This window comes from Numenius arquata, chromosome 10 (genome assembly GCF_964106895.1).
Source record: "Numenius arquata chromosome 10, bNumArq3.hap1.1, whole genome shotgun sequence".
Classification (NCBI taxonomy): Eukaryota; Metazoa; Chordata; class Aves; order Charadriiformes; family Scolopacidae; genus Numenius; species Numenius arquata.
Window position 1 is genome coordinate 17,103,956 of NC_133585.1, and position 19,248 is coordinate 17,123,203.

General features: G+C 39.1%; 1 protein-coding gene across 2 annotated transcripts in view; it reads right to left on the bottom strand.

The window, feature by feature from the left end:
* CTNNA3 (catenin alpha 3) overlaps nucleotides 1-19,248 on the bottom strand; it is a 492,103-nt gene that overhangs the window by 103,845 nt on the left and 369,010 nt on the right. For both annotated transcript variants that reach the window (XM_074154868.1, XM_074154867.1), the window contains exon 12: nucleotides 9,829-10,029. In XM_074154868.1, coding sequence (XP_074010969.1) covers nucleotides 9,829-10,029 — 201 coding nt within the window. The remainder of the gene's footprint in view (nucleotides 1-9,828; nucleotides 10,030-19,248) is intronic.

The following is a 19,248-nucleotide window of genomic DNA, read 5'->3' on the forward strand; positions in this document are numbered from 1 at the left end:
TGAAGGACAAGTGAAGGAACTGAATAAATACAAGATGACTATGTTGTTATTTAGAACAAATCTGGAGCACTGCTCAAAATCTTCCTATTAACTCAGTGCAGGAGAGAAATCAACGCAGTTTTAAAAGAGCACACTACAGAGCAAACAAACACTTTGAAAATATACAGTACCAATAGGCTTTAAATGTTTATCTGCCTATCTGGAAATGTATCAGATGAAAATCATGTAGACTGATTGCATCCATTTGCAATGTTGCTATGCTTCACCTCCATTTAATCCATGATACTTCATATAAGAAACCTGCATTAGCTTCTGGAGAAATTAATAGATTCAGAATGAGGTTTCTGCAACCCTTTTACACTAAAAATCCTTCTCAAATACTAAAACTACGTATTTTTAACAGCAAGCAAGCCACTAAGGAAGAGAAGGCACTCTTCTCTGGGAATTTGAGATTGCTACTGCAGAGTATGAATGCACACATTAAAACATTTAATTACCCAGAAAAGATGACTCTTACAGGAATGCAGCTGGTGTCTAACATGAGGAAAAAAAAATCATAAACACATTGTTTGAAAAGGACTTCTGCATATCATTTGGTTCAGTCTCCTCCTTAAAAATAAGACCAACATTACATCAGGTCAGTCATAGTTTTGTCTAGCTAAGACTTGAAAACCTCCAAGGATGGAAATTTCATTGCATCTCTGTTCTAGTGTTGCACTACACTTTTAATAAATCCCCATCCCTGCCATGTCCTACCTGAAGTTCTCATGCTGCAACTTGAGGCTATTTCTCCTTGTTGCGCTGCCTCTGCTAAGAAGAGTCTGGTACCACTGCCTCTGTAACCATCTCTCAAGAAGCTGTAGCCTTCTATTCGACTGCCCCTGGCCACCACCTCCTCAGGTTAAACAAACCCTCAACCACTCCCTCTCCTCACAGGTCACCTGCTCTAGGCCACTGGCCATCCTGAGAGCTCTCTGTTGTCCAGAAATCTTTTCCCCAGCATTTCTGAATTTAGCAAGGCCTACTTTGGAAAGCCTACAGTGAGTACCTTCCTGTTTTCAAAAGACACGTTCTCAGATTCTTCCCACTTCCTTTTTAGCGTTCTTGTTATAATAAATACATCATCGTTCTTTAATGTTTGGCATACTACCACTGAATACTATTTATTTTACCATGAATACTTCCTCAGAGATCTGCTCCACAGCATTTCCTGAAATCTAGCCTCCCATTCCTAAAAAAACAAGCATATAAAAAAAAAAAAAAAAAAAAAAAGGGCTCCAGGAAATCTAAGAATAAAAATACGTTTATTACTTGTAGCCATCTTCTAGAATAGATCACTAAACACTTCTGACTTGAAACCTAGCAATAAGAAATTATTTTAAGCCTCCCTCAACACCAAGAATAAAGTTACTGGGAGAACACTAACAGTGTGATAACAAGAAATGCTAACTTGCCATTTCAGTTCAGGAAATAAGTTATGAAATTGCTTCCGATTAAAAAAACCCAAACAAACACAACAAAATCCAAGCCGTTGAAACATCTATGGCTTCTCCCAAATGTTTTTGTTGATTAGGAGGGGCATTACTGCCTAACCTGGTTGTCATGGTCCGAGTAACCCATGGGAGAAGCATGCCTGCTGCTTTATATTGCTTTGTAAGGGTGAACCTTTCTGTAAGGAATTTTTTGTACAATGCCCAAGGCACTCACCTTCTAATCTGCTGACGCTGTCTACCTTTTAATTCCTGACAGAAATCATAAAGGAGCATGAGTGACAGAGAGCTGTATATTCCTGCATGAAACTCCATGACCAAGGCTCTAAAACTGATGGATGTCTCTAAAACTTTCTTTGCAATCTACTGAATTATTACAAAACTACTCCAGCTGCAGCTCTTTAATAGCACTGGGTAAACTGAGGAGCTTATCTGGTGTTCTCATCAACTGCAAGTCAAAATAAAGCCCACAGCAACAAAACTGCCTTCGGAGATGACCTTGTGCAGTGCTGACAGTGATGGGATTCTGGTAGAAAACAGAATCTGTGGTCCCCAGAAAGTAAGAAGCCCTATTTACAGAAGTACTTTAATTGCTATATAATGCATTCAATGCCGCTTCTCCAAATACTGCCATGAGTGGCAGTGCTGAGAGACTTACTGAGATCTGAGGTGAACAAAATCACACCAAGCATATAATTTATGATTTCAGCAGGATGCAATTTTACTGTGTTAACAGATTTACAATCCATACATAAATACATATGCATACACAAATCCTACTGAATTATGCGTATGCTCTCCCCATCAAGACCTGTTGCATCATTTCCAAATCAAACAGTTCATCATTCCTAAGGAAGGAACCAGGAAGGTTTGGAACCAGGGCATGTTTGGCAGAAAGGAATCTCGGTGAGAGAGTATGAAAATCTTAAACAGAGCAGAATTTGGAATAGTTAGCTGTATATAGTAGGAAATATTACTGCAGGGAGGGGAGGGAGACCATATAATTTTATGATTATGATATAGCATGTTATGACAACTATGAATTTTATTATAAAACATTAAAGAGTATTCCATGCAAAAATGAAAACTGTGCAAGATGCTTTTTGTAAATTTAGGTTAGAAAACAACAACAAATAATAGCTATGAAGAACTGAGTGATCTAAAACTGAAGAACAAGAAGTTATCGCAGTATTTCAGATCTGAGGAAATCCTTAATGAGACTAGATTCCATGATCTTGCTGGGCACAGAGGTGAGACTGACTGGCCTGTAGTTCCCTGGGTCTTTCCTTTTTCCCATTTTGAAAACAGGGGTTGTTTCCCCTTTTCCAGTCAGTGGGAACTTCCCCAGAGTGCCACGACTTTTCAAATATAATGGAAAGCAGCTTCGCAACTTCATCCGCCAGCTCCCTCAGGACCCGTGGATGGATTTCATCAGGTCCCATGGACTTACATACCTTTAGGTTCCTTAGATGGTCTCAAACCTGACCTTCTCCTACAGTGGGCAGCTCTTCATTCTCATAGCCCCTGGTTTTGCCTTCTTCAGCTTGGGCGGTGTGGTTAGAGCCCTTGCCAGTGAAGACTGAGGTGAAAAAGTCATTCAGTAACTCAGCCTTTTCCACATCCTGGGTGACCAGGTCTCCCGTTTCCTTCCGGAGAGGGCCCACATCTTCCCTAGTCTTGCCTTTATCTTTGACAAGATTTTCTTGTTTTTCTTGTTGTCCTTGATATCCCTGGTGAGATTTAATTCTATCTGGGCTTTAGCTTGCCTAATCTGGTTCCTGGCCAGTTGGACACTTTCTCTATATTCCTCCCAGTCTACCCATCCTTACTTCTACCCTCTATAGGCCTCCTTTTGCTTTTGAGCTTGTCCAGGAGCTCCTTGTTCATCCATACAGGCCTCCTGGATTTTTTGCCTTACAACTTCTTTCTTGGGATGCACCGTTTCTGAGCTTGGAGAAGGTGATCCTTGAATACTGTCTTCCTTGTGCCCCTCTCCCCTCCAGTACTTTCTCCCATGTTACCCTGCCAAGCAGATCCCTCAACAGGCCAAAGTCTGCTCTCCTCAAGTCCAGGGTAGTGAGCTTGCTCTGTACCCTCCTCACTGCCCTAAGGATTTTGAATTCTACCATTTCATGACCACTGCAGGCAAAGCTGGCCTTGAGCATGACATTCCCCACCAGCCCCTGCTTGTTGGTAAGGACAATGTCCAGCATGGCTCCTCTCCTCGTTGGCTCCTCTACCATTTGAAGAAGAAAGTTGTCATCGACACATTCCAAGAACTTCCTGGATTTCTCATGCCCCGCTGACTTCCCTAAGAGGGTCAGCCTGGCATATTGGACCCTCTGTTCCCCTCAGAAGGGAGTCACCTACAAACTACAAGTCGCCTCTTCTTCCTCATGGAGATGTTTTTTAAATGAGAAATAGTCCTTGTCAGTCCAGGCAACTCTTCTGGTGTAGTCGAACCATCTTCCATATCGTCCATGGGCTGGCCGTGACAGTCACAAGAATGAAGGGCTATTGCTTAAGTTATAGTCCAATCATCATCATGCAATTATACACAAAAAATATTTTAGCCCACATCATGCAAACACCCTCAGCATTTTCTCAGTTAATGCTTTTTTCCCTCTTGGCTCTTACAATAATTCTCTGTTGAATTGTTTCTTAAAAGCTGTTCCTTGTCTGAGTTGTACACCAATTTCACAGGTTCACCAATTCCATAAGCTTGCATATTCGAGCCTCATTCCAGTTTTTCTATCAAATGTTTTGGGGATTTTTTTTTTCATGTTTTACAGTAAAGAGACTCAGTCCTCTTTAGCAGTCTATGAGCTTCACAAACAAGGCTTAAAAACTCTAAATACTAAACAGACTCAAATAGCAAATATTATCTTTAAATCCAATACTGAGGGTGATGAATGTGCAGTGGAAAATAGTTTTTCATTAAAAAATAAAAGTATTTTTAATGAAAACTTTTGATTTTCCGTGTACCACAGAATGAGCAAGATTCATCCATCTCATTTTAGCTACCCCCAAATAAATCACCTACAAAAAAGTTGGTCATATTGGTATCTTTCATACTACAAGAATAGGTAAGGAGCTTCAACAGCCGATTCATCCAATATGATCTGAAGATGTATCTTAGGAAAAATCAATGAAGTCTCTGGAGGCACTTCTCTCTCCCCACCTTGTCTTAGATGGCATGCCAAATTTGAGAGTATAAAATAAGTACCAAATGTGACAGTGGACAGGAGAAAACAGACTGCAAAGCTTTCTTATGTTTCCTTGTTGCCAGGTGTCTTCTGGGTGAGAGAGAACGTAACAGTCCTGAACTGAAGAAAACAGACAATCCCTACTGCAAAAGGCTCAGACGGTGGACAAAGGAAACTGACAGTCATTTTGTATAAGCTGTTGCAACAAGCCTGCAAACTGTATTTGGAAAAGGCAAGTGAAGCACCTAGAAAAATACGAAGTCATTAGCTTGTGCACATAACCATGCAAGACATGGAGGTAAATGGAAAAGGTAAATAAAAAGGAGAAGATGGAAGGAAGTTCATATCGGGTAACACTAACATCCTTTATTGCTAAAATAAATTACTTTTTCCCAGAGAAAAGCAATGCAGCAGATTTAGTCTACCCTGCAAAAACATTTAATGAAGTACCATACAAGAAAGCTCTGTTTCAGGTGGAGTACATCAGTATTAGTATGGAGGCTATACAATGATCACACTGAAAGGGCTATAAAGTGAGAGGAGACTCTGGAAGGTGGCCAAAATAACAATCTTGGGACCAATAAATAAATAAATAAATTCATTAGTGACACTGGCAAACAGTGTGATGTTAAAACATGCCACCAATACAAAAGACAGCTGGGTCAGGAAGAACAGAATGACTTCTAGGACAAAATCATAGGAAAGGACTTCAAAAAAAGGTAACAAACTTGTGAAAGTTTTAAAGAAAACCACTGAACACAAACTCAATCTTCTCCAGAACAGGTCTAAAAGTTCAGTACTGTTCAACGTATTCATCAACGACCTGGACGAAGGGACAGAGTTTGCTGATGACACAAAGCTGGGAGGAACGGCTGACTTACCAGAAGGCTGTGCCACCATACAGCGAGACCTGGACAGACTGGAGAGTTGGGCGGAGAGGAACCTGATGCAACTCAACAAGGTCAAGCGTAGGGTGCTGCACCTGGGGAGGAATAACCCCCTGCACCAGTACAGGCTGGGGGCTGACCTGCTGGAAAGCATCTCTGCAGAGAGAGACCTGGGAGTCCTGGTGGACAACACGTTGACCGTGAGGCAGTAATGTGCCCTTGTGGCCAAGAAGGCCAATGGCATCCTGGGGTGCATCAAGAAGAGTGTGGCCAGCAGGTCAAGGGAGGTTATCCTGCCCCTCTACTCTGCCCTGGTGAGGCCCATCCTGTCTCAGAGATTAAACTCTGCCTTAACCCATACTTCAAGGGGAGTGAGAACAGTATTGTGTGTCATATCAGTATCTCTCAGAACAATGCCTGCAGCTGACCTTTGAGAACAGTGAAATTTGTTTTTCATTCCAAATACAACTTCATTATTACTCCTAAACTTACAAGCTTTATCCCTATGTAACTTACAAGGTATTTCATAATTGTGGTTTTAAGAAGCTGTGGAAAATGGTTTGCTGTAATTCCATCAGCACTACTGGAATAAAAAAACATGGATTCAAAACTCCAGTGATTCAGAGAAAGGTACCTACACTAGTTCCTTAAGATAGTTAAAATACTCCTAATTTTTTTCCCCACCCTTTTCTAAGTATTTAGATCTAAGGATCTTGTAAAAAACAAGGAAGATTTATATATCTGTATACATACTTACATATGTATATAGTATATCATTGTAATTTGACATGAAAGCAAAACTGCAGACAAGTTTACAATAAATACAGGCTTTTTACTATATCAACAGATATATGCCACAATATAAATTGTTCACTTAAATAAAACTGAAGCAGATTCTGTCAAGTAGTAAAATAATAGAGTAGACTTTGATATTTAAAAATACAGTACAAGGTTACTCTTCCAGTTCTGAACCGCAAAGACCTTAGGTTTTTATATAGCATTTCTAAAGGTTTCATTTTGCTTTCACGCAACAGCACACAAACCAAAATGCAAGGATCTACATATTTCAATCTAATCAGCAGTGTCAGACATTAGGAAAGCCAGAGAGGTATCAGTACTAACATTTTCATAGTCTTAACTATGTCAGAATGCAGGCTGAATCTCTATCCTTTGTACTTGTAAAATCAAGATAGGAAACGTTGATTTAAACAATTGCCTGCACCGAGCATACAGACCATCAGACTGAACACGTTTCTCCAGTGGCCCAGAAAGGGTTCATACAGACCCTGGGGTAAGCATTTCCAGGACATGATCCTCAATGCTGACTTCCAATCATCTAGAGTAAGGAGCTTGCTGGAATGCTTTCCAGCTCTCTCCTACCCACACAACTACATGCCCTTCCACTGAAGCCTGAGAACAACAGAGGACAGAGTATGTCCCTACCTCATTGTGATACAGAACAACGACACAGTCAGCGCGCTCACTCAGATCAGCAGCTAGGAAGCATTCCTGCACCCCAAAATCAGTTGTAGCCTCATGAGCTTACCCAGTGTCACATAAGAATCCTGTACAGACAGTGGCAGTCTCCAAATGAACTATCCTCACTATCCGACCATATACTCTCTGCCTGCAGTCTTCTACTTACTTTCCAAATTGATCCTATGGACATCAGCCTCCTCTAGTATGTGACCCTGGCATATCTCTAAAGCACGTTCATCTGGTGACCTGAATTAAGCAGCTGTTTTGTAACAAAACTGTGTATGACCACATAATCACAATGTCATAATGCATACACACACAGAGTGCAAATCAAGGCCGCAAAGATGTTAGTTCTGGTATTACCTAAATTCTTAGAGCTCAACTCCACAACATAAATGGTGCTCTTACGGAGCCTAGTTAGTCTGCTTGAGGTTTTCTTCTTCTTGGAGGAAAGTGAAGGGGCGAAATGGAGGAACTGCATAACATAAGCCTGAGAAAGCAGACACTCCATTGTATGGTGCTGCAGAGATCCATTCAGCTTTTATCTAAAGAGGACTACACAACTTGAGCTAAGAAATTAAGCCCCGTTTTTAATGCTCATTGTACAGCAATATTACAATATTATTGTTAAATAGCCCACTTTACCATCTCAAATATGTCTGATGTATTCCAGCTGAAGAGACAAATTTAGTGATCTTATGCTCTTTTCTTGAATATACTGTAATGCAGAGAATTTAACCTCTTTTTTTCTTATAAAGTACCTCAACATACGTGCTACAATTTAACGTCAGTCTTTGTTTTAACAAACAGTAAATGTATCTGTTCCTCTTTATGCACACAGTTTCTTTTGTCCCGTTACCTCCAATTTGCATCCTTCACATTTTTGGCTCCCCTTCTTTCATTTGTGTTTTTACTTCTCTGCAATTTCTGCTTACGCTATTGTTCTATAATTCTACTTTCACTAACTCTATACTCTGCCTGCAGTAATTTCTCTTCAGTAACACATTACCTTTTCACTGGGCATAACAGATGCACTTCACTGCCCTAGGTTACTCATGCAGGCTAACTTAGGAGCTAATAGCAGCATAAATACACAATTCTCTCCTAGTGAAGTGTCAGCTTGCAATCAACTGGCTCCTGAAAGACCTAGCAGTGATGGTATATCTTGGGTTACACCTGAGGGCTGCAGCCTACCTGCATTTTCCCTGTAAGCTTAAACAGAACAAACAAAACAAAACCATCAAGGAACTCAAAAACCTTGCATGATTTGATGTCTGTTCATTGCACATCATATAAATACAAGTAATGAGAAGTACACGTTTCTTTTTTCCACTCCTATTGAATAACCTAAAGATAGTGGATTCTTAGGTTTGAAGTACTGCAAAGACATTAGAGCAGATGACACCATGCTTGATGTCCCTTGACACAGGCAAACATTCTAACCAAAACCAGTTTTATGTCCTCCTGTCTTTTATAGATACACAGAGTTAAGTACATTATGTATTACTGTCAAAGCAAGGCAACAGAACAGAAATCAGTGTCAACTCCTAATGTGTTTAAAGACTACCAGCTTCAAGAAAGAAGGGCTCAGCTTTTACATAGGAATCAAAACCATGCTTTCCTATAATTGCTGTTTCCCTTGGCATTTATCATAGTACTTTCAGAAGTTACGAAAAAAGGATGATATTTTGAAAAGTTCTCAGATTTTTTTAGTCAAAAAATTGGAAAATAAGGTAAAAACAGGCAAGTATATTTCAAACTCTTCTCACTATTCTGTCCCTTTTGCCACTTCATTGCCATGTCAGTTCACTCTCGTTTCACATGAAGACGGTTCTGTCCTGGACCTATTTGAACCGATTAAGAGCGAGCTCAAACAAAATCCCTGTCTTTTCTTGCAGTAAAATAAAGTAAATGTCAGTAATACGTAAGATACTAGAAGTTTGTTTAGATTGACAGTGCTGGGATTTAAACTTCTGAGTTCATGAAGCTAAACCCTATATTCCAGAGATATACAGACCTGCCAGAAAATTTCTTAATGACAATTTTTTAACTTCCCAAATATCAGACTTGCAACTGATGGAAACATGGAAGTTCTGTGAGCTCCACAGATAATTTTCTTTATTAAGTATACACTATGAAAGGCAAAAGATTCATTCATGTAAACAGAAACCATGTATAGAATTAGTGCAGTTACCCCCCTGCTGCCAGTACAGACATACTCCAATATAGGATACTGTCTTTTTGAATATAATGAAAAAGGTCATGGACGCTACTAATCATTGTAGGAATTTCCAAAACTGAAGATGACTGGAGATTTCTAACCCCTGCTCAACAGCCCTTAAAAGGGACAAACACACACAAATCACGAATCTGCTTCTCCTTGTCCGAGTTTGCCTTTCATCTGCTTAGAACAGATCTGATGAGGCCAGGAAAACAAAGTGGAAAACTGCTGCTTTATCAGTTATACGTTTCCAAACATTGTTTCTTGCATTTATTTAAGAATTCTGGTAAAACTCTTCCATAATTTAAAAAACCTTACAAAAATTATGTAAATCAAATAAAATTTTGAAAATTACTTTTGAACTGCATGATATCATTACAATTGGAATAGTACGCTGAAAGGAGATTAGAGACCCTATAATGAATTATTAGTGTACAATTAGTGCATCAGACCAGAGAATCAAAGGATTCACTTTAAATGTGGCATATAAAGGGAAATTTACACCGCTAAAGAAACTGAGAAGGTAGCTTAGAAATCAGACTTACCATTCTTGGTCAAATATTGAACACTGGTCATCACTCCTTCAGTGTAAGCCCCTGGTTCATAATTGTCCATCTCACCCGACACAATATGAGCTACTCTTGAAGCACGCCCTCGGATTGCACCTGCTGCACGATCTAGATCGTCCGCATTTTGCTCTCTCAGTGCAATGATACACTTGTTTACATCCTCAAGAATATGGCTTTCTGCAAATAAAACAACATTTCATTTAAGATGGCACCTCTTACACAATCACACGCATTGACATGGAGTTCACTGCATTTTTTCCTTCGAAATGCACTGGGCAACACAGGCTTGGATAAAAACCTTACAATGTGAAATTTACACTGAATCCTTAAAACAATTTATTGATTCCTAGAATTTAAAGGTACAGTAATACTCTCCTGTAAGCAAGAGAAATGATAAAATATTGAGTCAGAAACTGCTATAAAAATATGAAAACCACAAAACCTTACATACTCAGTGAATATTTGCAGAATGAAGAAAAATTTTAAGGGATTAAAGCTGTTACTGTTTGTTGAAATCTTCTTAAGCCACTGTGACAAAAGGTTCCATAATGAGATGAATCTCTGCCAACAACCAATTGCCCCAACAACTGAACTAACTTCTCGTACATCAATATGTTAAGATGCTCATACTAAATCAAATTTTTAAGTGAACAGGAAAAGCAATATTTTTGCCTAGTACTAAAATTATGCCATTACTTATTAAACTACTGCAATATGCATCATTATTACAAAATGTACAATGATTACATATTTTCCATACAATTTAAATGTCTTATATATCATAAGATATATATGTCATTATGTCATTATATATCATATATCATATCACATATATTTACTGTATTACTATATATATTATTGGTGATGTTCAAATAAATATGTGCAAATATATATCTACATATACAGTATCATTTATCAGTATATTATCACAATTACTAGCACTGGCTTTCCTGCTACAGCTACATTATTTCACTGTGCCTTCTTGCCACAGAGGACTTCTCCACTTCAGCTGTCTCTGTCATCTCCTAATGGCAGCATTTCTCTTTTGTATTATCATGCTTTCATTCCTAAAGTATTCTTTTCCTCTTTAGAATTCCTCATCACCTGACAAATTCAAAGCCACATTGCGCAATTTTCTTCACCTTTTCTACAGTATGGCAACTGGTTTATTGCTAACTCTAGTTAAAATCATTTGCCACAACATATCCAAAGCCTATCCATTGTTACTTTACTAATTAAAACACATGCACATTATAGCCACCTTCTGCCTGTCCAAATATACAAACATTCAAAATTTTACACTTCTGGCATAAAACAGAACACAAAGTTTCAGAATAGACAGGGAGATGCTGTTACTGTATGTGAAACACATGACAACACAGAACCTCTGAAAGTCAAAAAGTCTCCTAGACACCGGTTCTTAGATGAGAGATTAAATGGGTTAAAGATGATCTTCCCAGTAAAAAGCTTCCAGAAAAAAAATAAACATGCACAAAATCACCCCATTACTAAATGGCTAAAGGATGCAATAAAAAAGGACTATTCTTCCATAGCGCTATTCAAAGAACAAACACAACGCAACAGCATATATCACAGTAATTGCTATCTTCTGACTATAGACAGAAGGGCTTCCACATTCACGAGGCTTCTGCAATATTTGATGAAGTTAAGACAAAGAAACACCTGGGAGCTGAAGAAGCATATGTTGTATGGTTATCCAAAGAGGTAGCCAATGGTATCTTTGCTAAGGATAGGAGCTGAAAAAAGCTGACTCTTCCTCGTAGATCAAACATGTTTACATCTGGCAGTCCCCTCCAATGCAGGTAGAACTGCAAAGTTGTTTTTGCTGTTTCGTCTTTGAAAGACCTTTTTTTCTTTTCTTTTTTTTTTAAGTGGCAGTAGTTCCCCTTTGCAGAGACAAATTGAGCTGCTTGACACACTTCTACACTAAAAGGCACCAAACACTCAGTACAGAAGAGACACTTGACTTATCTCAAACCTTTCTTTGTTATTTCACTCAGCTTTATGTGATGTAATGACCTCACTGGGGGGAGTTTGATGTCTATTTGTGTAGAACAGCCAGGAAAGAGAGATGATTATAACATACATAAATACAACATAAGCATGGCATATTTGTGTTTCCAAGTCACCCATGCAAAACGTGAACAGTTAAAAAAGAACAAAGGTTTGGCCAGAGGAAAGCACAAGAAAATGGTTGCTTAAAGACTGATGGAAGCAACTATTGGGTTGACACAGTCAAAAATGAAAATGTAGGCAAACGCAGCAGAGTGCCAAGTAAAGAATCATACAATTCCTCTTCTAAAATAAATTGTTACACTTGTGTCTTTCTGAACATTAATTTTCTCAATATTTTTCAAATGGCAATAGTAAAGCTGTATTTGCGTTTAACAAACTATTTTTGATAATGAAATACATAGTAATGGAAAAAAGAACACCAGCAGGAAAGATAGAGAGGAAAGAAAAAATACTGGTACTACAGTAATTAAAACTGGTCATAAACCCAAAGGGTAACAGAACTGAGTTAGAATTCAGGATCAAGCTAGAAGACAGTATCAGTAATGTATGCTAATATTCCTACCTATATCCCCAATACTGAAGGGCGTATTCCATTTTTTCAGGCAAATTAATATAAATATAAAATTTAACTTATGGTATAAAGGGTAATACCATAAACTATAATGAAAAAGAGAGTATTTTTATGGCTTTAAAGCTTAAACACTTCTTAAAAGCTTCCATATAAGTTTCATTATCAAATTTCCTTTCCTACACAGACCTAATATCTGCTTTGTCTTTCAGAGAATGTAATGGAAAAACATTAGAAATGCAAGATGTGAAGGCAACAGATTAACTCTATCTTCAGAAGTACCGTTGTGAAACTTCTCTTGCATTAAGCCATGAAATAATGCAGAGATTACGTTTCTTGTTAACACACATGAATGCCATTCAGTATGTCAGTATTAAATTATATTTTATGTTATACAATAAATTGGACAATCATGGTAATTTGGACAGACAAAACACACTGTGAGGTAATCCTGAATTACTAACTGTTGTCTGGGATGAGTATCTTAGGATTCTACCTATGCAAAAATTATGAATTCTGGTTCAGTTTATGAAACTGCTACATCACAGAATGTCTCTTGTGAATATGGAATGTCCGTATCCTTTCAGGTACAGGTCACCAATCTCCATGGTCAGCAGAAAAATAAAGTTTAATAGTGGTGACTTTGTTAGCACTGTTTGTTCACTCTGTGCATGTTCGGTAACTACACCCGCGGACTACCATCTACATAGAAGCAGACGGGCAATGAGAGGATGGGCAACTATTTCAGTTCCACCTATGTCAAACCAACACATGAAACTGTGACAGAAAGGGGCAAATGACAATTCGCACAAAGAGGTTCCAGGGACTACGCTGTGCTATACAGGTTACTACTGCCTCTTTATATTTTTAGGCATCTCTCCCTGTGTGCTTTCCACAGTGGGAGGCTTCCAAACAACCCAGTATGTGAATGTGCACAAGGCTGAAAAAGGCTGAAGGAAAGAAAGAGAGGGCTGACATGCACAGAATGCAGGAGAAAGAACTAACAAAATCCCACTTCTGCTGCCATAGTTACGTCTAAAATGAAGTGGTATCACCATGAGAGATATATTACAGAAGTGGAGGGAGCAACCTCCACTTTAAGGACCTTCGTGGGAAGGATACACTGCAATTAAAAGTAACTGTTCAAAGACAACAACTAAAGGGCTTAGTCCTGCGTAATAGAAAGGTAGGGCTCTTCTGATATCTACCAAGTGACATTTCCATAATGAAAAAACATAGTTAACTGGTTATCTTGTGTGTTACGAATCTCAAGTATATTTCAAAAAAAATAAAAAAATTGCATGTGGCCTAATGGAAATACCGTATGAATGGAACACATAATGTAAAGCTCCCTGTTTCCAAACCTTTCTAAGAGATGTCAAAACCAACACCTTTATGGAGAAAGATAAAGCAAACTTGAGGCCAGAACTGATCCAAACTGGCAAGAATACTTTTAAGTCATTTTAGAATCTAACTATCAAAGCTTGTAATACTATCAGAGAATGCAAATTAGAATGTGATACATCCTTCCAGATACTGTGTTTCAAAGAATACAAAGATGTAGGCAGATTTTATTAACTGTATAATGTCCATCCACCTTGTACTAGAAAAGATGTGCAACTTCTTGCCACATCCATACATGGTCATGTGTAAGGGGTCAGTTGAGAAGTTGGCAATTGCCATACATAGGTCAAAAACTCATAAGCTCTCGTCAGCGTGACAGAATGCATGGACAATATGTGCACTCAATGGGCATAAATGACCTTGACCCCACACACTGGTACTATACAGCAGTAGCCTTTCTAAATATCCGTAGTCAACACGCACTTTCTCACAATGTTCTGAAGCTCTTCCCAGATGAGGTACTTCACGATCAATAAAATATTGCTTAACTTAATTGTCTGAAGGCACAAACAAGCTTCTACATTTGCCTTAGCACATCTAGTGGAAAAGGAAAGAAACCAGCACTGATCACAGTCCAGCTGAGATTGTTTTAACCTTAATCTTTCTCACAGATGCTTCCTCCTCTTACACAAATGCATTAGATCAACTTACAATTTTCATCCAAGTACCCTATTTTCCAAAGCAGAAAAGGAAGATTAGGATGATGTACCATCTCTTTGTTATGACTCAGAGTGTCTAGTATAGGAGTTAATTGCAACAGTGGATTGATAGATGTTTAAAGAAAACGTCAGACTGCCACGGTCATCACAGCAATTTTCAAGAGTGGTGCACTGTACCTTCTGATTTTCCTTTGGGATCTTGGTGTTAGTTGTACTGGCCAAAAATCATATCTCAGCTGAGCTAACCAGTGGATAATAAAGCTGTCTTTGACAAAGCCATGACTCAGACTGTCTCTGGGACAAAAATCAATAGCTCTTCCTTTGCATGTCATCTGAAGAAAAAGACAAGTGATGGCCTTCCACTCCACTTGGCACTGATAAGGCCTCAGCTGAAGCACTTTTTATTAAAGTTTCTCCACTCAGTTCAAGAAAATCGTGGACCAAATGGAGACATTAGAGAAAAAAGAAAAAGAATTATTAGAAATTTAGGAAATAAAATACATGAAGAAGCATTAGAAAACTCAGTTAGTTTGGTCTCCTGAAGACAAGATGGAAAATAAAACATACTTTCCTGCAAGCCCTAAGCCATAAAATTAGATGTGGGAATGTATGCAGTGATAGTTTAGCCTGACCAAAAAGACTTCTATCTTTTACCATCTGTTGGGATGATAAAATGGGAAGTAAAGAAACTTTGTACAAAAAGTAAAGTTTCTTTCAGACCACTCCTGCTCCCTGGGCATAGTATCTTCTAGTGCTACCCAGAAAAGCATCCCAAGTTTTCCAATAACGGCACTACCTAGTATGGCAAAAGACGTGCTCCCACAGGCTCATAATACTTTAGTGAACCCCAAAAAGATATTTGAAAGCAAATAATTATTAATAATATCCATACCTACATTTAGTAACTTCTGGTGCCAAAGTTAAGAGAACAAGACCACTAAGTGGAAGGTGCAAGTCCAGGTATACAATTCCCTGTTATCACTCCTGTATTCACACAAAATAAGAAGTTGCCTTTAATTCCCACCTTTTCCTATATACTGAAGCTCAGAGAATACTCAAGGCTAAATCTCCATGAGCAATCCTATGAAACAGATTTTCTCAGCACTTGGGGCTCTTTTAATATCATATCTACATTCTACAAGCAAGACAGTGTCTTAGTCACTATTCAAAAAAGAAATCACTGGTAATTACTTAATGTTCAAAGCCCCTGGCAACTTTAATAGAAGAGTTTTTAAATTAATAAAGAATTACTCAGAACGAGCGTAAATATCCTTTCTTCTCTGATTGTAGTAACTAAATGTATTTTATCTGCCAAAACTAGTAAACTAGATGATAATTTCTAATACTATTTCTTGCTAATCTAGCTGACAACACTGTCATTCTGTATCAGACCAAGAGTGGTATGAAGAGGCAGGGTTCACAATAGTCTGATATTTACTCAAACACAGGCATGGTGCTTCCAAAATGCTCAGTTTTGGACACATACAGCTATAATTTAAAATTCACATAAAAGTCTATTGCTATGTCCATCTTAAAAAAGACAAAGGAAGAGGATCCAGAAAGCTATGGGCTGAGGCTTCACCTCAGTTTCTGGAAAAGTTACGGAACAAGAACTGATGGAAGGCATTTCCAGGCACATGAAGGACAGAAAGAAGACTAGGAACAAACACCATTGGTTTACCACGGGCAAATCAAGGATGGCCAAACTGATCACGTTCAGTGATGAAGGACTGGCCCTCTGGATAAAGGGAGTACATTGGTTATTGCTTACTCCAGGAACATTTCTGGCACAGTCTCACCCAGCCTCCTTATAGAAAAACTAGAGACAGCATCTGGGTGGGTGAACACTAGGCGGATGAAACAGCGTTCAGACCATCAGGCTCACAGAGGAGTGGTCAGTGGTTCAAAGCCAAACTGGAGGCTAGTTATGACAGCTGCTCTTCAAGAAGGGTCAATACTAAGGCTGATACTGTTTAACTTCTTTATTAACACCTTGGGCAATGACAGAGAATGCACCCTCAGGAAGTCTGGAGACAACATCGACTTGTCAGACTGGCTGGCTGGTACTCTACAGAACAGGGCTTTGTTCAGAGCAATCCTGACAAGTTGGAGAAATGTGCCAAAAAGCGACTGGTCAGACGTGAAGCAAGAGATACTCAGGACTTGATGTAAAGGAAAAAAAAAATCTTCACTATAAGCATGGTGAAACACTTAAACAAATAGCACATAATGATCAGAAATTAACTGATGTAGAGAAATGAGTGCAAATGCTTTTGTTTTCAGGTGCTAGATAAAATAAAGTATTATTACTTTTAAATAACACCGAGAAAGTCAGCCACAACTGCAATCTCTTCCTGAAAGGGGAACTGTAATACCAAGAGACATCAAATTTGGAACACTGCACACACAAAAAGCCTTCTGAGTTAACACGTACGCCTCGTGCTCATGGGTACTAGGCTGCAAGGATCTATTTTCCTGCAAGAACATGCCTAGGAAGTGTGCAAGAAAATTCCAGGAAAGAGTGAGCTAACTTGGAGAAAGGCAAAAATCAAAGACTGTCCAGTATTATGGGACATAGGCACAAAAATATGGTGGTTATCTCAAACAGTGAGCTGGAGGCTGCACGACAAAAGCAACAAGAGAACAGAAGAACAGGGATGGAACATGAAGATGAATGTGGGCAGAGCAAAGGGGGGATGGCACAAAGGCATCCCCCTAAGCTGGGTACTGAAAGTTCTTCGGGATCTATCACTCTGTGCAAGTCCCTATAGATGACTTTTTAAGGAATAGAGAAGCAACACCTCAAATTGTATAATAGATTTCTCGTTTATGTTTTTAGAAACTTCAACCTGTAGTCTGAAACATTAACTTCAGTTCTGTTCACAGAAAATACTAACTGGAATGTGTATTTCTCTTGGATTTTACCTTAGGGTGAACAAAGTATTGATAGAGTTGGCAGCCTCTTCTTGAGGTTCATTTTCATTCACATACGCACGAATGATTCCAAGATGTTAGCATTTAAACTCAAGAAAGCTAAAAAGAAAAACCAAACAAAAAAGCACCCAAAAAACCCCCCACTCCATCACCACCAAAAAAGAATCTCGGAAAATAATAATATTTCTTAAAGTGAGTGTCTATTAATTACAGAGTTGGCAGCCCAAACCGATCAGTTTAATTGGCTAATGAAGGTTGCAGATTACAGAAAATCTCTCTCTCTGCATGAGCGAGAACCTTATAGCAATATTAATCCTTTCCAGAGTTTTCTTTCTTTCCCTCATTCATTTTAACATGATTACAATAAGATTTGGTTGGTTTGCTAACCGCTTGTGCTTCAATCCTTGCCCTCAATTTCTTGGGCACAAAATTCAGCCTACAAAAACGTTCCTGGATTGCCAGCTTCCTCATTCAGCATCCAGATGTATTCCAGGATCCTGGGGAAATGAAAGAAGCACAGTCTTAAATTCTCAGCATGTTTAAGTCTCTTCTTTCACAGAGCTTTACATGAGCCAGGCTCTGAGATCTCTGAAAAAGAGGGAGTACGCTGTAAAAGCATAAAGGCCATCTTCATGTCTAGATAAGGAACTGGAGAAGGGAAAGGCAGAGAAAAAGTAGACTAGAAGCACAGGCACTTGGATGCGCAAGAACTAAAGCCAGAAAAAGCAGAAACGTAAGCACACCCAGCTGGGTAGGAGTCACTTCTCTATCTACATACTTCAATTCTCTCTTAGGCTACAAGACCAAGGAAACACTTTCCCCCAGAAACGTGGGGGTGATGTGCACTCATACAATTGCCCCCAGCCTCTTCTTTTGGCCTTGTCATCCTCAACACACCCTTCTTACATCAACTGAGACAAATTATATGTTTTAGGGACAATCCACCTCATCTTTTATGCACACATTTAAACGTGTTCAATTGACTTAAGCCTTAAAGGTGCCCATTTCTCTCCTCTGGCTATAAAAAGCTGAGAATGCTTAGCTCAGTTTTGATTCTAAAAATCACAGGAGATGGTTCATACTGCCATTATCCATGACACTGTACAGAGCAACAAAGAATTTTTTATGTGTTAATACTCTGTAATATGATGCTAACTTTGTAGGACAAGATGGGAAAAATAATGAATTGGAGATGGCAGCAGAGCATGAAAAAGGAGACAATGAGGGAGAATAAAAAGTATAGCATTCTTGTTCAATCCTTGAAACTCACCATAACCACAAATCATGTCTGCAGTATACACCTCCCTTCCCAACTGCTACTAACTTCCAGAATGTACACAGTAAATCTTACTCAGACTAGCCATGTCTCTCGGCTGGCTGCAGTCTCGCAAACGCCAGCCCTTGTTCTAGTTGGGGACTTCAACTTACCAGACATCTGCTGGAAATATAACACAGCAGAGAGCAGGCAGGCTAGGAGGTTCCTCGAGTGTATGGAGGATAACTTCCTAACACAAATGGTAGGTGAGCCTACCAGGGGAGGTGCCTTGCTAGACCTACTGTTCACAAACAAAGAAGGGCTAGTGGGGGACGTGGAGGTCGGAGACCGCCTTGGGCTTAGTGACCATGAAATGGTTAAGTTTTCCATTCATAGTGAGGTAAGGAAGGGGGTTAACAAAACCTCCATCTTGGACTTCCGGTGGGCAGACTTTAGCCTGTTCAGAACCCTGGTTGGGAGAGTCCCGTGGGAGGTAGTCCTGAGAGACAAAGGAGCCCAGGAAGGCTGGACGTTCTTCA